The sequence below is a fragment of the Neodiprion lecontei genome, chromosome 2 (assembly GCF_021901455.1).
Source record: "Neodiprion lecontei isolate iyNeoLeco1 chromosome 2, iyNeoLeco1.1, whole genome shotgun sequence".
Taxonomy (NCBI): domain Eukaryota; kingdom Metazoa; phylum Arthropoda; class Insecta; order Hymenoptera; family Diprionidae; genus Neodiprion; species Neodiprion lecontei.
Genome location: NC_060261.1, coordinates 31,128,874 through 31,155,676, shown reverse-complemented (window position 1 = coordinate 31,155,676; position 26,803 = coordinate 31,128,874). Strand labels below are relative to the sequence as shown.

Here is a 26,803-nt window from a genome sequence, read left to right as displayed (position 1 = left end):
TTGCAGTGCCGAAGGTGGAGATTGTCGACGAACGCGGGGCGACCGCGGGGGACAAATTCTACAAGGCCGGAAGTACGATAGAGCTGAAATGCGTTGTCAGCAAAGTGCCCCATCCGTCCGGCTACGTCACATGGCGTCATGGTTCTCGCATGCTCAACTACGACACGACTCGCGGAGGAATCAGGTGAGTTTTTACAGGAAAATATATAATTCTCAAGTTTGAAGTTTCTCCCGTAAACGAATAGAATTTTCATCAGGTGTAAGCGATCGGAAATTTCAGTAATGTGGCTGAAACTCAATCAGTGAAACTCAATAGTTCGCTAGTCTGGACAAAAGGTAGAAAACTCCCGACTTTCCTGACATCTGGTTTCTGGTTCTCCCATCGTAAAAAGTTGTCATCGTTTTTTGTAGATTATCTAATTATGTATATATATATATATATATATACACGATAATATCGATTTGAGACCGTAGCAACGATTGTTTACAAAAATTCACGAGACACTTTTCAAACTTCGTCTAGAAATCGAAAATATCGGGAGGATTCTTCGAGCGCGCAAGATTGATGTTTAGACCTTATTCCAGCAAAAAAAAAAAGAACCGCAAAATCCTATCCTGATTCAAAAAAATTAATTAAAGCATTAGTACAACTGGCTTCTTATGCCAAGCTTCTGAAGGTATCACGCGGATGGTTCTTGTGCTGAAAGAAGAACCGAGCGAGAATTTTTTCACACAGTTTTCACCCCGTCGTAGACGTGCAAAAAGTGTAATTGGTGTTCGTTAGGAGTCCCTTTTTAAAGTTACCGCAGTAAATGACTCAAAGAGATTCTCAAGTTTCCTGTAACATCAGCCCGTCTTAAATTCGCCCGATTTCTAACATGACCGTCACATATAAATAACTCCATGTTTACCTACCGTTTTGTTAATTACTTGAAAACGCATTCACGAAGTATATTTTGTACCACTTTGCATACACTCGATATCAACCTATTATGGAGATCGGGTTGAGGATTTGCGGGTAAAGAGTGTCGCGCCGATCCCGGTCCAGCTTGAATTCGCAAATTCCTTTCCGAACATCGTTTGCCGAGTCAAATAACGCACTGGCAATATCCGATCCATCCGGTCAACGTCAGATTCGCAAGATCCTATGCAAACACACAACCCACCCTTTATAGGCGGTTTTCCAGAATTCAAATGTTTAAACAAAGCCCGCAGAAGCAGCTCGACTTCCCTCCCTCCTCTTCGGCTTGGAAGCAATCACGGTGAATTGAAAAGCTGCTGCCCTGAACTTTTCGCTCTTCTTCCCTCTTCCTTAATCGAAGTTCAATCATTTCGATGAATACTTAAGTGGATATTTCGGGGCTGAATTCTTCCGTTCATTACTCAACAAATACTACGGCACAAATAGTCCGAAACAATTTCATCGTTCGCGTTAATCGAGTGTCCCCTATCGGGTAGTCATCGAATATTAAAATTGCCTAACCAATCGAGCGCGCCTGGTTTGATGGATAATTTGCTTCAGGTGAATCGAACGTCATCGTATAATATATGCAGATTCTCCGGAATACATGAATTTGAAAACAGTCACGCGACCGGTTCTCCACCCCGTCTCAATTTTCCACGTCCCTCTTCTCTCCGGCTTTCTTTCAGTCCGCGCTTTTCCCCAGGGGCGGTAAGATCCGGGAGCTGGAAGGTTATTAATAACACGTATAGCTGCGGAACGGGACGCTCGAAGGATGGATAACCAGAGATACGAGGGTGCAGCCTGTGTAGCGAGATATTCGGCCGAACGATAACCGATGCTTTTTATTAGCCGGGCGAAACCTGACCAGCCTAGGAACGCGGCGTCGTTCGACGATTGAATGACAAATATGCGAACCAGATGCAACCGACCGCCGATTGTCTCGATTCTCCAATAAAAATCATGCGGTGGTAAAGCGCTCTAGACACGGTACGAATCGAAAAAGCCGGACCGCCGCGTTTTCTTCCGACAGCTTTTCTCCTTCAAGCTCCCGAACTCTCGCCGAGGAATTTGAAAGTCGCGGAGTTAATAAATTCTTCTTACCTTCTTTCACACAAGGCTCAAATGACTTTATCTGTCACAAGAAGCCACGAAGTGCACATGGTTTGGCGCTAGAGTTCATTACGATTAATCGAACGATGTGAAGTATGACAGATTGGTTTTGTAAGCTTGAAAAACTGTAAAATCGTTGGGAGTAGGTACATTATTGACAAGATACGAGTCAGTCACCAACATCGAATCTCGTTACTCCGAATAGTTGAAATTACCGAAGGGTAGATCGTTCCAAGTGATCCTAATCAATTACTCAACATTTTCCTCAGGCTTTAGGAGAATTCGACCCGGAAACTTTCTAAAATCACATAAAACATTCAAATTTTGACTATTCGAAGTAACGACATCCAACGATGCCGACGGTAGATCGGAACCTTGATCCCCACCGGGCATTTCCGGCCGCGTTGACGTTGGACACGTCGAGCCTCTGAAAGCGCCCGAAGCGATCCAAGCGAGAGACGCCTTGTAGAGGTCGTCATGGCGAAATATATCGGAGGCGGTGAAGGTGGCGGAGAAGCAACAAGGTTGCGGTGCAATGAGGTCGTAGTTTAACGTTATTACCCAGGCTAGGTAGACCTTATATGTATGTATGTACATACCCACGCCACGAGGGTCCGGCGGCGTCGTGTGTTGAACGACTTCCGAGTCGGTGCCTGGGGAACGAGGTGCGAACGCGAAGTCTGGAGAATCGATACGAGGCCTGTTTTCACCGTCGATGGCTCTCTCTCTCTCCCTTTCTCTCCTACTATCTTTCTCTCTCTCTCTCTTTCTCCCTAACTCTCTCCGATCCGCGAGTCCGAGCGGTGTAACGCGCATTCAGGAGTCGTCGCGGGTTTCCTCGGGTCTACCCTTTGATCGGTTACGTTTTGTAAAGGTCAAAATTCACGCTAACTAGCCCACGCTTTTATCAACATCTGACCTCTTTCATCGCTCAAACTTCCCGGCGAAGGCTTTGGTTTCCCTCGGTTCTGCACGTCTCCCATACTGTTTTCCTCGTCAATGAAAGGATTGATAGAAGGACCGATGCATCTTGTCAGCTGTCGGCTGATCGAACGTCCCGTACAATAACCGTAACTAACCTCTTCCGCCGGTCAACCCGTATTTGTTACGGTGAAACAACCACATATTGCGATTTACGATTCACACCCCGCGCCTCATTTTCTTATAGTGCAAGTCTTGTCATTGTATTTCGCTGGCGAGTTTTACCGATAATTACGATATTATCACCGTGAAGCTTGTTTTGATTCGACAATGTTCTTGAAACTATAAACTTAAGCCCTCAAACTGAAATTGCTCTAAATGTATTCGTTTTCCTGACTATAACTTCTAAACATGGGTGTAATTTTAAACCGTTTAAGCTGTAAACCCCATCCCCTTAAACGATCTAACTTCGCCGCGTTTCCGTTTCGGTTAATTCAAAACCGTATTTGACAGGGATCTCGCTTTTCCGCCTACGCGCACGTCGATTAATCACTCTTTAACAAATTGATACCGGACTTTACCACCGCCGAGGTGCGTCAGAATCCACCTACGGTTAATCAGTTATTGATAAACCAATACGGCGAAGTATCGCGGGCTTTGAAAGGCCAGAGATAACGCGATCAGTCGTGACTGGCTACTCAGGCTACAATGTTGGCTTGCTCAAAGCGCGATATCAAGCGACCTGCCCATCTAAAATCGATCAGCTTTGACCGGCTCGACTTTTCATTACATCGGGTATAATGCGGGGTACGAGAAAAAGTTGGAATATGTTGAATAACTGCGGGGAATTCTCTTGGATCGAAACGGGTATTCCGATATGAGAAAAGAGAGCGTTAAATACATCCGGGATGCTGATTGTAGCGCAGGATTACGAGTTATTTACATACATCAATAGATCCGGGGTGAATTTGACTACGAGGTGTGCTTAAAGTGGATGGATGAAAAGGTCTGGAAGGATGAATTATAGATCGTGGCTGCGGCGCAGAGTCCGAAAAACAAACAATTGTAATCCGATTTCTGGTTTTGATTTTTCCTGGCTTCCCTGTATCGACCGGGTAAATGCGTGGTAGCGGGCGGTGAATATTTCATGGGATTCTGCCTATTTCCATTTTCCATTTTCAGTATTTCACGTTTCTATTTTCTATTCGCCCGTACACCGCGACCTCGTAATTCCCATTTTTCACGCCTACCACACGTGCGTGAGGTTACACACACGCACACACGCGAGGAAAATACAGGGCACAATTTGTTTGCCTCGCGTCACGTTGAGAACTTAAGCGGTTTTCACCGGCGTCAAACCACCCAGATGAATCTACATTCTGCACGTTCGGAGCTCTCCCTACTTTTAACCCGGCATGAAAAGGCGTATCACCAGACCTTTCCTACCGCCTATATCCCCTCAAGTCCGTCTGGACGATCGGCTGACGGTGAAGTGCAAATTTCTAAAGGCAGATTACACGAGGGTAATCCGGGTCGCTTGGCGAGGAAGGCGAGAAAAAAAATTCAAAAAAAAAATAAACGAGAACAACTTGGGCACGTCGGAATTTTATATTAGCGTGAAAAACCTCAGGCATTAACGAATTTCTTCGCGCCCTCGTGATGACGATGGAGTTTTTTTTTTCTTTCCCTTCTTAAAAATTATCAAAATCATCACCCGCACACACGACGTGATATGTAGATTTTCCTCGATATAACAGCGAGAGCTCCGCGAGCTTGCGAGGAGGATAATATAAGGATTGTCGTGAAAACTCGCCGATAATATCCGGGCGCTGCTCGGGCAGCCTCGCCATTACCCTCAATGTTTATTGAAATTTTTATCTATGCTATTTTGCATTTTTATACTCCCTCTATGCCACCGCAGTCACCGTTTTAATACCTATACTCGGATACGTACTTCTGCGCCAGGTCACCATCCCGACTAATGAAGCCTTAATAAGAGCACGTTATATTAACGGCTCCGCCTCGGGCCACCGATGTTGATGAAGCAATTCTGCAATTATTTAGGACCTGAAAATCCGCCACTCCGGGCTCCGGGTTATCCGCTGCTGCCGCAGCTTGAGCCAACTAAACGGACAGAGACGAGGCCGCGAAAGGAAAATGAATTCCTTTCGTGAAGCGATGAAAGAGAAAGAGAGAAAAAAAAAAAACAAGGAACAAATGCGCAATTCTCTTCCCTGGCTGGTGTTAAGTCTCGCCAATCTCCCCTGCTAAATATCAGGCTCCTCAAGCGCTCCGCGAGTCCAACGGCAAGAAGCATTTTGACACTCAGGATCAACGTTGTTCCGTAAAACAAGTGGAACATGAAACGGTTCTGCTTGTTCAATACGGGCAAAAATACGCCCTGGTGAATAATAACTACGACATAGTCTCACGGCGATATCGACAGTACGGTAGATATGTGTGACAAATCAAATTTCCGATACAGAGAATCGATGTTCCACGGGTAAGCCTGCTACTCGTCAGGATGGAAGTCGCAGGGCAGACGCGAACAACGATTTTATGTCAGTTCTGATTTTTCCGGACTACGTTATATCCGTACCAATTCCATTGAGTAACTAATTGCCGTAAAAGTGTTCGCACGGAGCTTCTGTCTAGGGGTCTGTTCACTTCAGTGTACTAGAATCAACTCGGACGTATGAAATTACCGATATGTGTCCGAGAACGTTTGTTCCACTTCAATAATCAAATCCCCATATTCCGTGATGAATGTTTCTAAAAATTATCGGAAATTATAACCTCGTGGTATATTTACGATTATAGTCGTACTGTTTATATGATCAATAGACTTCCCCTTAACATGACTTTTTTCATTCGCTCCCTAATTTGGTTCCATATAAATAGAAAGAAATTATGGGCTCATCCGGAGTGCTCTATTCCAAGGGGAAGTCGACGCAACTTCGGAAATATTCAAATCGTACACGAATTGAGAAGAATAACGTCGAATCCGTTGAAAAGGTCAAGGATATAATGAAAATTCTCCCCCAGTTCAGAAAAACCCTGTTTTTGACGCGATTCGTTTTTTCGATTTTATACATGCGTTCAAAATTACATAAAATATTTCACGAGGAGAAAATCAAAATTCTTTCCATGCTTTTCATTAACACAGAATAAATCGTGATGATTGTCACATTTTTTTAATGTCTCTGAGATTAAAAAAAAAAATTAGAAACCAGAATATGCTAAAATCCCATTTTATTCTAATGGGAAAAGATTACAGGCACCCCTCCCTTCGAAATAGATTCCCATTTCCCATTCTCATTTTTCTTTGTTTATTCAGAACCAAATTAGAGAGCGCATGAAAAAAAAATTGTGTCGGAGGGGAGTTTAATGATCAACATAACTGTCCTTTCGTCATTTTTCTAACAAACGTCTCTTTAATTTTTTCATCAGTCTTCCTAGATGACAAAACTTGGATTGGTTCCTCGCAACGGGTAAATCCAGCCTCTCCGTAATCCGTCAATCCAATCCCTACACATCTAACCCTCGACTAACCGAAAGTAATCCAGAGAAGATTCAATTGACTTCCAACCTCATATCGAACAGGCCATCGAAATACCAAATATCTTTTCTATTTATTTCACGAATCAAAGGTTTGAATGAACGAAAATACTGTGCCAACTTGTTACTGCCAACATATCGAAGCATCCGTTCTTCTTCCTCGGCTTTTGCACGGATTTCCTAGTTTAATTCAACGATGCGAATTACGGTAACAAGTGCAAATCTTGACTCTTCCAGAATTGTTCCGATCGGTAAACCTCTCGAAATTTCTTCCGCCCGACGAAAGGCATCGCGTAAAATTCACAGTCGTTCAATCGTTGACCGCAGCCGAAGACCACCTGCTCCGTCGACTCGAGGAGTATCGAAATGTGGAGCGAAGCTCGGTGTCGGGAAATGGGCTCGCGGTGAACGCGGGTAACCTTCGCGAATTGCGGATACTTCCTGGGAAGTTTCTCCGGTGTCGGACAAACTCGCGGCGACGGGTCTCTCGTTATCTCGAGGTTAGACCCGGGGGCGGTGCCACTTGGCGATATCGTTGCCACCCCCGAGTCTTCTTCCTCGTCGGCACTCGGCCGGAGCCGCGTTGTTAATGTCAAGAGTTGTTGCTCCCGAGATAAAGGTCCGTTACGGCGTCGTTACTGCTCTATAATCGAGAAGCGGTCTGGTACCGGGTTCGTGGGAATGGGAAATAGGAAGTGGGAAGCGGGAAGCGGGAAGTGCCAAGTTCCGAGGTTACTCAAGCCGAGAACCGCGCGTATGAGGGCGGAGAACGGTCCTGAATACCGGGACGAAAACGTGCATCCCAAAGTACTTCGGCTCAAACTTGCCGTAATCAGAGCTGCTTCGCTGCACCGTTTCTACTCGGGTGCGAAAACGCGATCCTCGAGTCGAATTTATCGTTGTTTAGAAGGCCCGGCCGAAACCACTGGAATTGAATTTTTCCCACCCTCTCGACTCTTCCGCTTGGAGAGCAAAGCTCGGCGGTGCCAATTTCGCCACGTCGTCCTCGCGATTAAAGCGGTTCAAAATAGCATTCGAGTGTCTTCCGGACCAGAAATTTCAGCGAACTTTCGCTCCGAATTATAATTTCAAACGGCGTTAAGTATGACGCGGGAATGAGGAGTACCCGAAACAATTTTCAAACAATATCTGACGGTTTCACCGCGTGCCGTAAAGGAATCCGTGCGTGCTCGCTGTGTCGACTTTGCTCCTTGCACACTCTGCTGACTCCTCTGATGGAAAACACTCGTGTTCAGGATTGCGTTAAGCCCGAGTTTACGAGCCGGATATTGCACACTCGTCGCGAGTCCTTTTATGGAACGATAATATAAAAGAAGCGCTGTTTTAACGCTGATATACCCGCTTATGCCGCGCCTCTTGCAATGTTATTTCCCATTCAAAGAAGAACTCCTCATTTCCGAGGCGGAAAGTAAACTCCGTTGAAATGGATTTCTACGGTCTTAAACCAACTCCGCGATTGTGCGCACAATGGTTAATTACGCCGTTAAAAATCAGTTCTCGTGAGGAAAAAAAAAAAAAATAGCCAACTATTTCATTAGCTGTATTCTACATCTACCAAACATACAATTCCTCTCCGTTTCCGTTACTCTCTTTCACCCTGCGCTGTACAGAAGAGAATTGCGGAATATGTCACTTTGACCAACCAAGTTGGAAGTATCAAATTTATCCCGTTCGTCGAAAGTTTGAAAAAGAAGAAAAAAAGAAGAAGAAGAAGAAGAAGAAGAAGAAGAAGAAGAAGAAGATGAAGCAACAGAACCGGAACTAACCTGCTGTAACGCAAACATTTTTTTAATCGAGAGAAAGAAAGTTCTTCAAGATCCACGAGGTGTTTTCCAGCAGCCACGAGGAGAGGCAGGTGCAAGTCTGGGCCGCTGGACCGGGTCAATTGTTTTTCCGAGTGTAAACAGCCCGGCGATAAATCCTCGCTCGCTGTGCTGCAGCTTAAAAGCTCTTAAAGCGTTGAGTCGGGTTCGACTTATCGTTAGCGAGGAGGCTGCACGTGATCGGAACATTGTTCGCTGCTGGACTTTTACCGCGTCTCTTCTTGAGAGAAAGATGAGCACGGATGGGAATAGAGGGCTGCAAATAAAATTCAAGCTGACCATTCATGTTGAAACATTTTCACGAGGAAGCAAGACGAGTCTTGGATTCAGATTTTCGATCAGTATTTTCAAAAAAAAAAAAAAACCGCGAGAGCACGAAAACTCTGAGTAACACAGTGTGACGGTTGTTGTATTTGACAGGAAATATTCCGTTTACACAAATAAAAAGAAAACTCATCATTAGAGAGAGTTTAGTAACGTACTTATACTGATTATAATGATTGCAAAATTGGATATATTAAAATGTGCAAATAGATTCAAATTGTGGACTACGAGGTATTGATCAGACGTTGATTCTGCGGCGTCTTCTCGCAGAGTGATAACCGGTGAACAAATTCGTCCACGCACGCAACTTGTACCCGACTAGTTTTCCTATTTTGATTTACGCAGCAGGCGCGCTATTTGAACCATTTCACCAGGAAGAATCAAAGTATCCGTTGGCTCGCACCCAGTCGTGTGATTTTTTCGTGTCACGGGGGTTTCGAGTGCCGACGAGTCGGTGGGTGGGTTCAGAAGTACGTGCTGCGGGTGGCTCATTGAATATATATGAATACGCGTAGCGAGTTTGAAAAGTATTCGAAAAATCCGCTGACGGGCTTTAATATTTATAAAACTCTGATGTCACTCGCGTATATTTTTAAGCACACGTACGGTATGTACATACTATTATGTACCACGAAGCAAATACGCCTACGCAAACCCCGCGTAATGTTTCCAGAGAATATTCATTTTTTTCTTTTTTTTCTTTTCCTTTTTCCAAAATTTTTTTTTTTCAAGTTTTACTTTGCCCTTTTCACTCGCGATGAAAAAGAAGCAAAAACAAAAATAAAAAACTTTCGGCATTCGAAACACATGTTTTATATATTATTATTACGTGGATACACTTTGGCGGAATTTTTTATGCGTTGAATTTTTCGATCCTTTGTACGTTTTTTGAACGCCTACTTCGGATGGCCTTCGATTTCTACTGCAAGCTTTTCACTTCTGCGGCTACCAATTCCTCGAGTTACAAGTGATGCAATGTTTCTTATATCCACGTTGCGAAACGCGAGAGAAACGAGGACAAAACATGAGCCATATTCTCAGTTTCTTCGGTAAATTGTACATACGTCAGGTGAAAACATCGCGATTTTTCACCGAAATGACAATCGCGATGTTAGGCAGGGTATAATACACCCATAAAAATGATTTGTTCCGTACGTGAAAAGTAAATTCTCGTCACAAGTCTGCGAATCCCCATCACGTGTTTAAATATGTAACGATATTATTTTCACCGAGCAGCTGTTTTCCGTTATTCCAGAGAATTTTCACTCACATTGACGTTGAGAAATTTATTATTCGCAGAGAAATTTTGCAATCGTTTCGTATTCAAAAACATGAATCATCTTTCTTGGTGTCCGTTCGTATCCATACCTGTAAGGTACGATCCATAAGGCACCACTTATGCCAAGGAAGGATAATGGCGAACCCGAAATGGAATCGTGGGGCGAACGAAGACTTCTGATGAAAATTGAAACGATTTTCGGTATTCGCATCACGCTAGATGACCAGGATATTCGAGGTGATCCGTTAACCGCCGCACTGGTCAGGATCGTCTAGGCAGCAATAAAGCCGTGCCAGGCGGCCTCATAAATCTTCGTTGACAGCTCACGTGTTTTTCCTCAGGATATCTAGATAAGATTCTAAGAAGGGTTGCGCCGCAACGGAGCTAAAAATCCATTTTTTCCGCTTGCTTGTTTTTCGTTTTGCATTTTTCTCCCTCTGTACTAATGCTTCCATTTCCATCAGTTCCGTTTAGAATCAATTTGCAAATCGGACACGCGTATTAACGGCCTTTTCAAATTCCCCTACCGAGAAATCATCCTCGACGCAGAATGGCGCGGGGGGGGGAGGGGGGGGGGGGGGGAATAATACATTGCATAAGGCAGATAATATTTTCCGACAAGAATATATTCGGTGAAGTGGACCGATAGATTTTCCTTTGCCAGAAATATCAGGGTCAGCGATTTTTTTTTTTTTTGCACCCTCCTCCACCCTCTGCAGTTTTATTCGATACAATTTTTCTCCCCTTCTGTCTTTTTCCGCGAAATGAATTGACGTCAGAAAACGAGATGAGGGGTGATTCCGCGGGCCTGGTAGATGAACAGCTTCGATGATATCCGGTGATATCGGAGGGGGAGGTGATGGATAGTGAAGCGTCATTTTCGAGTCACTTACTACTTTATTTTGCATACTTTGCAGGAAAATTGATACACGAAATCTGTATAGAGGTTTTAGAATTCGGAGCACCACGAAATGGATAATGGATTTCACAATTTTAACCATAAGGTAAGAAAAAAAAAAAAAAAAAACCAAGACAGCCAAATTTATGATTTTCGTTTAGAAAATTCGACTCGAAGGTTCAAGAGGCAAACCGAAAAAAGCAAACCTCCAATGAAAATTGTTGTTGTTGCTTTATTATCGATCTTCAAGAAAGCTGGCAACCTAATTTCGGTTGATGTTTCGCTCCGCACCGGCAATTGAATTTACCGTCGAGTTTCGGCTCGTAGATTCCCCGTGAAACGGATGTATGTTCTTTAGATTATCAAAAATCTTGTTAACGCGGTTATTTGATCACACCGTCGGCGTCAGGTGATCACGTCCCCTTGAAATTGAAACGCGACGCTGCTTTTTAACGAGGCCCTATCTGTCGAGCGGCTTCAGGAGCACCTCGAAATCATTATCGTAGCTCCATAAACTTCTATCCTGATCACCGATATCACCTATATTCAGAGGAGATATTCGTGCGAAAATTACCACCCATTTTCGCTCCATGATCGTTATTACGTGTTATAATAAAAAAATTTTTTTTTCAAGCGTAATAAGGAAACAGCTGCGTTCTCAAAGAAGAATAAAAAAAAGTATAAAATTAACTTTTGTAAACTGCAACTAAAGTTGTGATCGAGTCGGGTCGAATTTGAATCGAAAAAAGTCAAACGAATTATTGATTTTATCACAATTACTTTGTGTTACGGTATCACTTTTTTAACAGTGACGCGAAGAGCATTAATTTCAAAAGATGGTGGAAAGTCTGTATTCCAAGTCAAAGTCTAAGTCAAAGTCCATATTCTATCCACCATTTTGAATTTTCCACCAAGTTCAGCTTCGTAATCAGCAGCCCCACAAACCATGTAAAATATAAATTTTTGTCAAAATCAAATACCATTTTGAATTTACGTCTGACATAATAGATCCACCATTTTGAATTTTCGAATTTCCAGTTCAGATTCGTAATCAGCGACCCCAAAAGCTCACGAATGAAAAATTTCAAGCGAATCGCATGTCAGTAAAAATGTACGCACGAAAGGGTTAATTGAACGTTGCAACAATTTCCATTCGCAAAGCTGCAGCAGCGATGGTAAAATCCTTCGAAAGTGAAACTTGGCGCACGTTATTCGGACGGGAAAAAGCGTAATCTATGCATGCGGATTTAACGATAAGATAGCTACGCATTGTGCAGTAGCGTCAGCACCAGCAGCAATTTTGCCGCGCGAGTATCTCGCCCAGCTTAAAGGGAGAAAAGCTTTTGCCGACTGGCGTGCATGGCGCAGTCGCGTCGTTATCCGGGCGATTAAACGGAGCTGCATCAGGCGCAAAAACTTTTCGCGTAGGTGAACGGTAAATAAAAGCTTTCAGAAAATTTTTATTCCGCTTTACATCTCCTGCCTGCGGGACCAATCGTGTAATTTTCATTTCTATCTATTGTTTTCAACTATTTTGAGTGGCATAATTTTTTTATTTTTTTTTTGTTTTTTCTCTTCTTTATCCACCGTCAGATTTTATCCAGGGGATATTGCGCAAAATTTCACCACACGTATAATTCTTTTTTTTTTCCGCGGAGCTGCTGATACGAGAAACGTGCTTTCCGGATTTTCAGACTTCCCGGAAAACAGTGGTAATTGAATAACGGGGCATTAAGCCTGCTAATTACTTATTTCAATTCATTAAATTCAAGACTGAAAATACCATTCGTTGTTCGTACGACGTACCGTGTTACATAAAACAAAGCACCTTTGAACCTGTAGGTTGGGCGGGGCAGCGGCGTTCTCGCGAAACTCACCGGCACGCACCCCCGAGCTTTTAACAACTGTTACTTGAAAGCCAAGATATACATCACGTAGAAAGTTGAATGGCACGCTAAAAGCATATCTAGTTCTAAAGTGGGCCTCGATTCTGGGCTTCTTGGGTAGTTGCCGTGTTCGTAGTATAAAAAATTGCGCGGTATAAAAAATATCATTCGGCGTATCGTCCGAATCAAAAGCTAGGAAGAGGGAAAAAATTATTCAAACAATCTTTGTCAATGTTAATTTGGTTAGTATGTAATAAAACAAAATTTCTACTACGGTGAGCAAAATAAAAAATACTAGAGTTTTATTATATGTTGAACGTTCTTGTCAAGAAATCTTAATTTGTGTTATTCGAATTCCCTGAGATTCGATGTTTATATTATAGCACGCATTTTGTTTTATTCACGTTCACTGTGAACATTACTGAAGATTTTTTAGTCAGTTGTACCGGAGTCACCGGAGAATAAGGAATTTGATTCGAAAATTAAATTAGCGTGCACTCTCAATGCTAGAAATTCGTTGATTTCAATACCTGAAATTTTCTACAAACAACTATGAAACAAAGTATTCTCTTACATTATATTTCCAAAGCTTGGAATAGCGTTTCGAAGGAAAAAAATAACCGACGACACCAAAGTGCAAAACGTTGTTATATATACGCAATACATAGTATTATCTATTCATTATTTTACTTTCGATCCGTAAGGAGTGAGAACTGTGAAAAGTGATATAATTGATATCTTTCAAGGATTCCAAATAACAAAGTTTCATTCATCAATCCCGATGGATAAAACACCCTGCCATCCATAAAATCTGAGAAAAATAACGAACGCAAATTGTTCTTCCAAAGAGGCAATCACACCTCAAATATATTCCGAGCCGCTTTTAATTTTCCCCGTTCAATAAATAACAGCTTATAAAATCGACCAATAACGGCGACTGAACAGCAGCGCAGGTCAGAATAATTGGCGCATCGTTGGGTTCGTTAAGGGCGAATGTTTTTCAGAGAGACCATCGAGAGTGCGTCAAGTTGATGGAAGGTCTGCTACCCGTAAGAAAAACACGCGACGAGAGCAGATTTTGCGAAAAGGTGACCAGGAAATGAAATTCGGCTTAAGGATGACTGCGGAATGGGTTTAATAAAGCTCAAATTCCTCAAAGGTTTTCCAACCCTGTTTAACGAAGCGGACGCCACAATCATTCGTGCCGTTGGTCCTGAATCTGCACTGTCTCGTCGTTTAACGATCAGAAATAAAGCCAGGAAGCGATCCCTCATATCGATAGAATATACGTTGCACGGATATCCCAGAGCTTGCATAATCATCGGACAGAACGGCGGCCGAGCGGAACAATTTTTCACTTTCGATGCAAATTTTTTTCGCGACTCGAGCTTTTTTTCTTTTTTTTTTTTTTGTCAACTCTCTTCTCGCCCCGTTTTTTTTACCTCGAACATCCGAAGGAAATCCGTGTACCAGAGATAAGCGTGCAATTATTCATCCCCTTGTTCTTCCTGCGGATTTTTTTTGTTCACTTTTTAATATTCCCAACCGAGTGGGAAAGGGGGATGAAAAAATTATAACGCACGGTTCGAAAAGCGGGCTCTCTCTGTCCGTCTCTCTCTCTCTCTCTCTCTCTCGCTCTCTCTTTCTATCTTCCTAATTATCATATGGTAATTATGTGTCTCAATGGTGACACTGACGCCTTTTCGTTCGTCGCGATTAATATTCATTATTATAATACTCACCGGTCGACTTATAATTATGTTTTAATTTATATGCTAATCGGATACAACATCATCTGTAGGCAACCTCGTCTCTCAAAAAATAACGACAAACAAGTAAAAAATAAATAATCAGTCCGAATCCCGGCAGCGATGTTGGCAGAGATGCATCTCGACGTATGTGTACCTACACTAGGGTGGTTAAAAAAAAAGTATTTTTTTTTTGCTTTTACCCACTAAAATTTTAGTGTTTGATAGAAACAAAGATTGTTATTTCCCATTTATTTGAAATGGTGAAATTTCACTTTTCGTTGAAAGGTAGAATATTCCTAAGCTATTCGATATTTTTCAATTGCATGCATAGATCCTTGAAGCTGATTCTTCAAACTTTTCAAACCTCTGTAAAAAAGCATAGTTATCATCGTTAGAACACACGTTACAGTCATCTGAAAACCAACGATTTTTATCGAAAAAGAGGGAATCAGTAGTACCGATACATTCCGCGTTGTTAAACCGGGTCAAAATAAGAAAATTTCAAAACCTGTACGCTGGTCGAAGTTTATACGTGTGGGAAATAGAGAAACGCGGCGAAGAGAGAGAGGGAACATGTGGAGAATGGAGGAATGAGACATGGAAACATGTGGATACCATGCAGGGGTGCCTGAACAGCATACATATTGGCCTGCATACAAAGCAGCTCGTAATATCGTCGCTTGTGCAGATCGCATCAAAATGCAAGAAGGCATTCGTATTGTACTTCATTTCGCCATAATATCGAAGTCCGACATTTATTCACTATTTTACGTTTCACTATTTCTGCTTTATTTTACGCGTGTTTGCTCACGCTTGCACTGTTTCTCATTATCTATTATCATCAAATCTCGAAGAAAAAAAATCAAGTTTTAGTGAATGTATATATACATATATATATATATGAATCAACAGTGACGTGACGACTTTTGAAATAGAAATATCAGCGAAAGAATGATTTCGCGTCGGCGGAAGGATTTAGGAAATCTGGTTCGAGACCTGTGACCGATTTGCCGAATTCTTCGCCGTTCATTCTACATATATTCCAACTTTTGTATGCGTGCACGAAGGGTTTCATCCGATGAAATTGAAGATAATCTTCTTCCTATACCCATGCGTAATATATTTCATGGGTACATAATGAAAAGAAGGGAAAAATCTGGATTACCGAAAACGGCCGATATGCGATATATACGACGGATTTATCAAAAGTCCTCGAATCGTCGAATCGCAGAAGATCGTGGAAGGATCTAAACGTTATCCCGGCTATTGTTCCCCCCAATTATACTACGAGCAGGGTGATTAGCCAGGCAACAAAACCGCGCGGATCACTGATTGCCGAGAAACTGTGCAGAAATCAGTGATTCGGAAAATCGCTGCTCCGACCCACGCAGATCCCAGGAATATAATATTTAATTGTTCACGCCCGATTTGCACCGGAGATTTAGCACACAAAAATCGTTCTTCGAGCTAGCGAGCAAACGAGACCCCGTAGAAATATGTAATACCTACGTGAGTTCTCTGCATCTGTCTCGGTTTTGGATTTTTCCCCCGGCGGTTGCAGAAATCTTTTATGTATATCATGCTCCGATTCTAAATTCAAGACGTGCTCTCGTTGCAATTTAAGAACGCAGCTTACCCGCAGCCACACCTACGTTACATTGTATAACACGTGTGTACATGTATCGTATATACGTACGTACGTTAGAAGAGAAGGAAGTGGTACAAAAGAATGGGAAAAGATGCGGGAGGGAGGAGAAGAAAACATTCGGATACAGGTGTAAAAATACCTGCTATACGAGGATGATAAAAGGGGGAGGAAACGATGTATAATATACAAAATTGTGAAAATACGTATTCGGCTCTCACATTTATATTTCACGCCCCACGCCCTCGACTGCATACCCGTAAAACTTGTCCCACTCTCGTCGTTTTGACTTACGGCAAAAATTTCATCGAGGAAAATTCCATAATGATACAATGCCCTTAAATTAAAATGAGGCACTGGCGTAGCAGTGATACAGTTGCATCGAACTGAGTTTAACTTACAAAATAGGATAGAGCGAAATTTTAACCAAAGCAAGCTCCGCCACGATTATGCGTAAAGACGTTGTGTATACTTGAAACCTATGACGAATACAGACACCAGGATCAAGCATGGTAGCGGTCAAGTCGTCTCAAAAAACTGAAAGAATTGACTTTCTGAAAAGCTGAAAAACGCGACGCAAAGCGACTGATCGGAATTAATTATCGCACGGTATTTGAACGACTTTTGCTTTGCTACCACAGTGTTATTCATCTCAACAGAAATAGCCCTAATAGTTTCAATTATGTCGCTGTAAGCGGGTTTTCCCATCTATTTTCGCGTTCAAAAAAAATGTAGCACTGGACACGATGTTTAGTAAACGAATGATAAGTGAACGACAACTGATTTATGAATTTATTTCCCTTTCGTAGGAAACATTTCGATACAGCAACAATAAACAATGTGATCAGGGTTGATTTGCCCGCTAAAAATACTATAAAAACTTGACGACAAAATCTTCTCTGGTGGTACCGTATCGGGAAAAAAAAATTGTGCAACAAAACTTTTTACGTTCGAAACTCTATTACGACCGAAAAAGTGACCTAAGTGACCAATTCTTGAAACAAGTGACAACAATCGACTACGTTGGAAAATAGTCACTGATAACGAGAAAAGTGACCGAGTACCAGGCCTGCAGAATATAATGAAATGTTAACGATATTTTTCACAATAAAAATGTAATATCAGGGGATTTTGACCACCTGCTGAAAATGAACAAAAGTCGCTATTACTTAACGAATGACGTGCGCGTTGGATGATGGCAAACGATTTCTCCACTAGTGGGTAAAAACAGTTGTTTTTCATCAGCATGTTGCCAAACTCGCCTGTTTTTACAATTGATTTGCAAAAAGAATATTACGATTGCGAGAAACACGTGTTGCTCGTGATAGCTAACCGAAACACTGGAGAAAATTAATGCCTTACTTGTCACGCCGACTAAATTAGGCAGAGATATATCGTCACGCAAAGGGTGCGTCACGGGGTGTGAAAGAAAAGTGGCAGCCGCAATTGGTAGCTTTCACAATGTACTTTCGTGTCTTATTCACTGCGTGTAAGTTTACCCCGTGACGGTGAGAAATTCCCCACGCGGGGCAGAGTTTCCCAGAAACACTGACTGACCACGAAATATACGAAAGCTTATTTCCCTTTCATATAAGTCAATTTTAATGGCAATCCGATCGCATAACGATAAGTTCGTAAAGGCTATGGATTAAATTTTTTTAAAACTGTTTCCTATTTGTAAAACAAATTTGTAGAGGAGAAATTCGGCGTTAATTAAAAATTTCTGGATAAGTTAACTTACTGCTAGTAGAACCAAATTTTTCTGTGACGTTTAATTACTGTATTTTTTTCATTACGAAAACCGTAGGAACTTCCATTCTATACAAATTTTTCTACACACTGGATAATTTCATTGGAAACTTGACTAGAAGTTCGCGGTCGTGTTTAAAAATCGTAAAAAAACACCACACGGTATCCAATTATGCTTCCACTTGCGCCACAATGAGGCAAGTGATCAAAGAACGATGCAACAAAGCAGCACCTTTGCCATAGATGTACGAAAACAGAGCGAGGCTGACTCGCATGAATATCCGGTGTGTGTTTTACTATATCTGTATTACGCTCCAACCCAATCCCCTCTTGGTCAAATAAACCGAATGACTGACTAACAACCATCCAGCAAGCGAATTTGAGTTATGGTACGACGTGCGTGTCCCGAAATCACTTACCGCTAATGGAGGCGTAGTGTAATGAATTAACAATCGTGTTAGATTTCGCCAACGTGACTGACGGCCGAAAACCCCCGCAACCCACGCAGTTCCTGTTCCACAGTCACGCGAAATTCTTCATTCAAACGTCGAGAACGCGCAGATCTCATGCAGCGTTTCAAGTATACATATACGTATACGGAAATTAAACGAAGCGCTATGTCTTTAATTTTTTTCAGCCCCGATTATCACGAGAGTGGAAATGGAAATCGACCATTTACTGTTTCCAAATTCACGCCCCGAGCGATTTTCGGCGATCCCCGAGTCCCACGCTAATTGTAAAACGGAAACCCCGATCCGAATCTCGATATTAATCCCCAGCGAACCGCTATACACGTCCCTGATAACATTATCGCGTGTTCAACACATTCGTTTTCGTACTGCCTGTGCCTTGTATTATACCTGCACAAAGTTTTCACCTTGCATTGCCGAATACCTGCAGAGTAAATGGTACAAAAACAGACACAATCGTAGTTTGTAAAATTAACATGGAAATATTAATCGCTGAAACAACGAAGTGAAAGAAAAACAAAAAAAAACTTGAAATCGTTCGCAGAAATTTAGTCATTCACCCCGCGATTGTTCAATTTTGTTGGCAAAAAACGAGCAAAGAAAAATTACAGGATTAAAGAGTGACTGCGGTACTTGAAACCGTAAAATAATTTACGGAGTGTTTTCATTGACGCGAAATATACACTGTTAAAAATTTCTTCGAAGTTTTATTCGGATACGAAACAGCGAATTCACCATAAACTTACTGTTTATTCAATTTACAAATACAAGAAATTTAACTACACAATTTAGTAAGTTCAGGTTACTTTTTGCCTAAAAATTTTAGTAAAATTAAGAACTTTCATTGTAAATTTCAAGAAAAATACGTAGTAATTTACGTCGCTGCACCGAGTTTGTAAATTTGTAACCTGGTTTCATAAATCGACAACTCTTTTGCACAGTAAATGCGCAGTAAATTCACAATCGTTTTCAACAGCGTGCCGATCACCTGCAACGATTCACATCGCAAGAGAGGGTGAAACGCATCGGCGCATAATTGATTCGCTCAATTATTTCGCCACTTCGGTTTACAAAACAATACATTCCGCACCCTCGCGTCGTCCGCCACTTCTCTTTTACTGATTTACAGGGACAATTTTACTACATGCTTACCGCGTTTCGTGTTATAGATATTCCAACCACCGCCTCGAATTCCGCGACTCGGTCGTTATCGCGTTATCGTCTACAATAACGATAATCATGATTATTATCGGTACGAATAACTTAGGCATAACGTGATAAATAACAGTGCGGTACAACGGTAGCAAATTAATACCCGCGGAATGTCTGTGATAAATTTATCTCAGAGACACATTTGTTATACCTAGGCGGTAGTGTGATTCAACAGGCGTATATATATATACATATATTAGGGTTGTTCACCCCAAAAAAAAGAAAAAAAAAAAAAAAAAGAACCAAATTCCGACAGTACTTGCTCATAAAACTGTTGCTTACGATGAAAAACAAATTCCTTGCAAATTTGAGTTCGATTGGATAATATTTCGAAGTCCCGCTTTCGGGTTTTCGTTTTTATATTGAAATAACACTTAAAAAAACGCTTACCTTGATACGCCGTCGATTTCAGTTGAAAATATAGACGAAAATGAAAAATAATGAAAACTTTTATTTTCTTTGAATTTAATACGATTATTTTTGATTTCAAAATTTTTTTCAGCTCTATGTCACAATAATTCTCAAAGAATGCAAAATTGAATGAAATATCTGCAGACCTTTCTTGTACCAAGTATTGTTGGTTGCAAAAAAGGCCTCTTGACATTTTTTATTTTCGTCTATATTTTCAACCGAAATCGGCGGTGAGTCGAGTTAAGCATTATTTTACGTGTTATTTCAATGTAAAAACGAAAACTCGAAAGCGGGACCTCTAAATCTTATCCCATCAAGCTCGGATTTGAAGGGGATTTGTTTTTCATCGTAAACAACAGTTTTATGATGAAGCAGAGCTGAAAAAAAAGTTTTTTTTTTTTTCTTTTGTTTGGTAAACCACCCTAATATATATACATAATATCCTATATGCATTTATTAGGCTAGAGCATGAATGTAAAATTTTTGTAAATCGATATTTACTAATGTACAAAATTCGTACACACGTATGAAGATGACAAATATCTTTGAAATTCGTATTTATTTAATTATTTTCACTTTTTATATTCAGCCTTTGCTCTGCCTTTCTTCGAAGTTTTTTCCCACAGTTTAGATTATATTTTTCAGAGCATGTCGATTTTCAAAAAATCTTTTCAAAAAATACATGTACGAATATTTTCTGAAAAATCACATTTTTCGTACTAACGAAACGACAGCAGTCTCAGCAATCAACGATGTAAACTCGTTTTCGTTTTTTAACCGTCGGAAAAGATTGGCGTCAGTTGTAATTACACAGGATGGAAGGGTTGATAAAATCCGGAATTCACCGAAAAAAGTGTACGTGGTAACATTCAATTCTTTCTACTCGCAAAATATATTTCACGTTATAAATTACAAATTTTAATCTCTACATCGATGTGTAAGGTTTAAAGTAATCGACAGATTTGAACAATTTTTTTTTTTTGTTTACACACGAACGAAATTTCCTAACGCGAATTCTGACAATTTTATTTGCATACAGATTGCTGCCTGGATTTGATAAATTTATTCAGCACACTAGCGTGAACGACAGAGATGATTTGGTGTCATTTCTTTTTTCCGGTGTTGTTTAGCGGTTCATTTTGTTTATTTGTTTATTTATTTGTGTTTTTTGCTGATCCCGAATCCGCATAGATGAACAATTTTCGTTTTTTATCGTTCATTATTATTTAAAATCATGTTTTTGAAACTGCTACAGGCGAGCCAATCTCTGAGATATTTTAATAGTTTTCTCGAAATAAACAAATTACACCGTGTTACCCTTAAGCCAAGACTTCATACCGTAATACGTCTACAGTATGATCTAAACTGACTTTCGAGTTGGGTATCTAATTTACGCCGCGTTATTATAATTAAATATAATCGGGTGCAAACTGATAAAGAACAAGCACAGGCACATGACTAATCCCTGAAGGTGAATAATTTCGCGGCAACTTACGCAAGAATTTATCGAAAAATTATATCCCTACGCGAATGCATGCCGAAAGGATTCACGTCATAAGAGTACCTAAGTTAGGTATGATTTAATTTTGGTTTTTTTTTTTTCGTTTTTTTCTTTTTCACCTCGCTTTCTTTTTGCAAAGTGGTCCGAACGGTAATCCGCTTAGCCTTGGGCGTTTAGTTATTGTCAGTAATAAAGGGGCGGGCAGCTATGTATGCATAGTGTCGAGTTCAAAGGGGTGCGGTGAGAGGGCGCGCTACAAGGGGCGGCAATTAACGCTCACTGAATTTCATAAATAAAACTCTCCTTTTCGCTCTTTTTATCCACCGACTCCCCCCCCCCCCCTCTCTCGTGTAATATATGCAACGACTCGAGAGTTCGCAATACTCTCCGCCCCAGGCCGAGGTAGCCGGTAATTGAATTAAAAATTAAAAATTAAAAATTACAACTCGTTCGTTGAAGCGAAACGAATAAAAATAATGATAACGAATTTTTCCCTCTTTCCATTTTTTTTTTTTTTTTTCTCCTCTCTCTTTTTTAAATACACATAATTTAGGCATGGACGTATTAAGACCGACTCTGCACAGCTGCTAGTACCGGAAATTTTTTCGAATTCTTTGAATGAATACTCGCGCGAATAATGAGAAATGACTGAAACACGTCCAGGGACACAATTTGGGCCTTAATTCTCACGCGCCGTCGTTCCACGGCTCACAGCGAAGCTCACCGTCTTAACACACCTTATTCCGAGCACAAGATCCGGTGTGATTTTTCCTACCCAGCCCCGAACCACACTATGAGACACCGGCTAACTCGGACTCGTGGCGTTAGGTTCTTGCAATAATCTCAAGGGTGGAGGAGCAGAAGCGAACAATACGAACCTTGACTAAGGAAAGATGTCGATATAAATATGATTTTCATTACCTTTATCTTGACGGCGATAATCCAAGCTTGAAGGATTTCTCAATGCTCTCGGAACACGCGCACACACACACTCACTCACACACTCGCGGGTTGAACTTGACTCGGACCGCGTCGATTTACACCGAGTGTTACGATCTGACTGACGAGTTTACCGATCAGATGTGGATCGCAGGTCGTCCCCTTCCTAAGTGGGAAGGCGGGAGGTAGGGGGTGGTGGTGGGGGTGGGGGGATTTCCGTATGTCGACTCAAATATACACAGTAAGTCAGCAAGGTGACACTGAAGACTTTAGTATAGGACCCTTACTCGACAAGATATTGCAAAACATTACCACCCGAATGGAGCTGACAATGAGTAGTGATAAGGTAAACAATGATCAGCGGAACTTGTGACTTTTCCCCCACATTTATTGGTAACAAATACGCAATCTCGAGACAGAGAAACAAACAAATTTCCGTTGCTTGTTATTACTGTGGAGAATAATATCACTTTTACTAGTCAATTACCTCTTCAACGTTTGTTTCCGATGCTGAGGTAATAAAATGTCACAAGTTCTTAAATAAGAAAGTGGAAGGGGAAACTTTTGTCACCTCGCTGCTCTAAGTTAACGCGCACTATGTGCCGAAGCGAAGCTAAACGAAGCGAAACTAAGCGAAGTGAAAAGCAGAAGAACGAAGCTGTCGGAAGTTATCGGCAGTGGAATAAAGGTTTTATAAACGATCGGGATTATTCGAATGATGAAATACTGCAATGCTTAAATTCCCTCTTCGCGAAAAATCGTAAACCGCGAGCTTTCCCGTATCGAGCGAAGAAAATTTCACCACCAAAGTCAAGGTGTTGTAACACCCCTGCGCACATATTGCTATATAATTAAGAGGTTGCAGCTGCGCTAGGCGGTGGATATTAAACTCATACATGCAACCGCAGCGTCGACATGTTGACCTTGCTTCCTAAAGCTCCTTTACATACTCACCGATTTCTAGGGACTTTGTGCACGGCCGAAGGCGCATCCGAGCTTGCATCTTCCGGCTTGCAACTTCCAGCTTGCAACTTTTCCCATCAACGCTCACGGAAACCCACCCGGCTTGTTATGCCGAGCTTGAAACATGTTACGCCAGATGTTGCATATTGGGCCGACGCCTCTCCCCCTCCCCCATCCCCGTCCACGCAGCTACACCCTCTATTAAACTCCCAATCTCCGACGCCCGGGTTTTCTTCCTCCTCTTTCTTTCGCACTTTCGCATCGCCATTTCGCTGAACGCCTGCAGCCGGGAATTGCAGAACGGTTTGATAAACGCGCGATGCGAAAAATCGTGTCGATTACTTTTTCTCGCGTGACTTGTAACGAGAGCTCACGCGATAGGGCGAGACAAATTTGAACAAAAAATTGACACATTCTTCGTGCAAAATTTAGAGAGACTCATTCGCTAAACAGCCGTTTTTCAACCGCAAAAAAAGGTTTTAAACTTGTTTTTCATATCTTTGTACTGAAGAAACGTTTTATTATCGTGAGAATTTACTGCAAACCAGATCATTTTTTAAACTACCTCATATCTTCTGAATATTTTACACCCAGTGTAGTAGAAAACAAGTTTTCGTTATTCTTTTTCTCGCTGATGAATCTTCATTTAGTGAATCACTGAACTACGTGTCTCATTATTTTTGCCCAAGAGTGTGTCAAAAAATTGTTCTTAGAATGGACAGGTTCTAGAATTGTATAACCTCTCATTGTTAGCATAATGAAGAAAATATAAAATGAGTGAAATTTTTCCTTGGTGAAAACAGAATTCCGACCATAAACGCGTTCAACGCTTTCAAACCGTTGAAAAACATTGAAAAAAAAGTTTGTAAAATAGCCGGAGGTTTTTTTCGAATTCAACGCGCTCGACAAATTCAGAAAATTACTTCTGAAAATTGTCCTGGGTAATTGGTGGAATTCCCCACGCAATCTGATTATACAAGAGTTGTACGCAGCTGTATTATTATATATCCAAGCCTAGGGAAGGTATATAAGCCACATTACTGCTGCCTGACAAAAAGAAGAAATAAGAGCAGAACGGAATGAAACGGAAGGAAGAATGAGAAAGAAAGAGGTTTATTTTAATAAAAGTAATATCATTAATCGGCTTTATCTTTACTATAAGGACACAATATGCTTGACGATGAACGAGAAAGGCTGATTTCAAGTCATGAATATCCGATTTCCCGGTCAACGTATGTTTTACGATGATTGATTGGATTTTCGAATTACATCTAACTGCGTTACCGAGTGTCGCATTTCACAGACACAATATATTATTCGATCAAAATCTACAACTGCGTATAAATCGATCTAATTTAATTATATTTTTGGCTTTGTGGTAAAGGGTGAGCCCTTTTTTTTTATTTGAAACCCTGATCCGAAGATAACGGTGATGAAGTTCGCTCTTGAAATTGTTCAAGAATCAACATTTCATTCCTAGAGACGAAGTGATTTTCTTCTAGAACTTCAAAAGCCGGGTGCAACAGAATATTTTTAACAATGTGGGTGACGAATATGTTGAAAAAGTGTATAAAACATTGAAAGGAAAGTTTCCTCACGCGGTGCGATTCTGTATTGCTTCAAGATCCTCGAGAATCGTGAGCGCTAAGTGAGTAGGTACAATTCTAGTGTTTCTAAGCCAACGAAGTGACTGAAGATTAAGTGGATAATAAAAGAAAGTCAAGTAGGTATGAGAGAGTGGGAGGAATGGAGAAACGGAAGGCTAGAGATTTCGAATTCAAGAGCGAAGCAGCCGAGAGTAAAGCTCGGGCGAGACTGGAAGGGATGGCGGAGGGGATTTCCTGAAAAGCTTAAATTTAATGCACTTCATACTATAGAGTGCATCTGCGGGAAACCTCGAGTTAATTATTCCTCGGGTAACCCAATTATGTAAGAACTTGTATCCAGCTCGTTACTCAAACTCGGAAAAAAAAAAAAAATGAGCCAACAAAAAGGTGTGACAGCCGCGTTCGCAAGTTCACCTTGTCTCGTTCCTGCCGTTGCTGCAGACTCCGGCTGCTGCGCAACTTGATAAAAAAAAAAAGAAAAGAAAAGAAAAGAAAAAAAGAACGAGCTTCTTCGCCTCCTCGACCCGCTCCATCTTTTTTTCTTTCTTCTTTATTTTCTTTCAGTCGAATCGCAAGATTCCCGTGTCACCAAAGAATTTCATTCCATAGTACAGAAACAGATTTGTCGGCTCGCGGGAAATTAGGGAGACCGAAAAAACACTCGAAAGCGCGACTGGATAAATTCGATAGAAAAAACTACGGCAGAGAAATCGGCCAAGAGCAGCATTGATTGCTGCACTCGGAGAGGTGAAAAAGTTGGTCGAGCTTTTCTGCCGCCGCCATCACTCGAGCCTTTTGAGCTTTTTTAAATATTCCGCGAGCTTGAGTCAAGGGTGCTTTTATTCAAATCCATAACTTTCTCAAGGCCCCTTTATGCACGCTTCTTTCGAGCAGCATATCGGAAGACAGAAAATGTCGGTCATTTTTCGTTCAATGAACTCTTTCAGATCCAAAACACGACTTGACTTTGCGTAATAATGACGAATTACTTTCGTGGTAATTAAATTACGCCTGGTGAAAAGTTTGCGTATATTTCGCGGAATATCAGCAGGAACCCAGAGACTTCAAAGCTGTTTCATTTCCATCGGTTCTCGAGCCTGCGAATTGACGACTTTTCGCAATTACTCTTGAGGGACTTGGAGAACATCGAAGATTGCAGTGGAAGAAAATTTTTGCTTTGCGTGTGTGCCTGAAGCAGAATATTCGAAAATAAATAGTTCGCATTTTTTCATTCCCGTTGAAAATAATGATTGAAAATATCATCAACCATTGAATTTCCCAGTTTTCTACGTACCTACAGGGTGACGTCACACAGCACCTTTTTTCAACCCGTCTCATTTGCTTCAACTTCGTTTCAAATTGAAAAAGAAAAGCTATGCCGAAATTATTTTTCTCTGAAATAAATTCAAATATGAAAAAGAAAAAATTTCATGGAACTTCCTTACTTCGGGAGTAGCGAATGAAAAGCGAAAGCGTAGAAATGAGGAAAAAGGAAAGAAACGTAATGAGAGCGACGAAACACCCAATAAAACCGTGACAATATTATTCGACGAGTGGAAAACTCTGTGCGAAATAAATTTATTCGCGTAGAACAAGATTTATCCATGTATATATTCGCAAGTTTATTATAGCTTCGTTTCTTACGCGATATAACCTTTTTCATAACGCTCTTATTAAGCTCGCCTCTTTATCTCGGCGTTGTGGTTGATTTTTTCTCTCTCTCTCTCTCTCTCTCTCTCTTGCGCGTCTTCTTCTCTTTTCTTTAATATGT

General features: G+C 41.2%; 1 protein-coding gene and 1 long non-coding RNA gene across 3 annotated transcripts in view; one reads left to right on the top strand and one right to left on the bottom strand.

Annotated features, from left to right (window-relative positions):
• Window positions 1-22,563, bottom strand: part of LOC124292892 — a 154,569-nt gene extending 132,006 nt beyond the window's left edge. The window contains exon 1 of the long non-coding RNA XR_006902841.1: window positions 22,445-22,563. This is a non-coding gene — a long non-coding RNA (uncharacterized LOC124292892). The remainder of the gene's footprint in view (window positions 1-22,444) is intronic.
• LOC107218308 (obscurin) overlaps window positions 1-26,803 on the top strand; it is a 203,311-nt gene that overhangs the window by 156,054 nt on the left and 20,454 nt on the right. For both annotated transcript variants that reach the window (XM_046731395.1, XM_046731396.1), the window contains exon 6: window positions 7-184. In XM_046731395.1, the coding sequence (XP_046587351.1) occupies window positions 7-184 (178 nt within the window). The remainder of the gene's footprint in view (window positions 1-6; window positions 185-26,803) is intronic.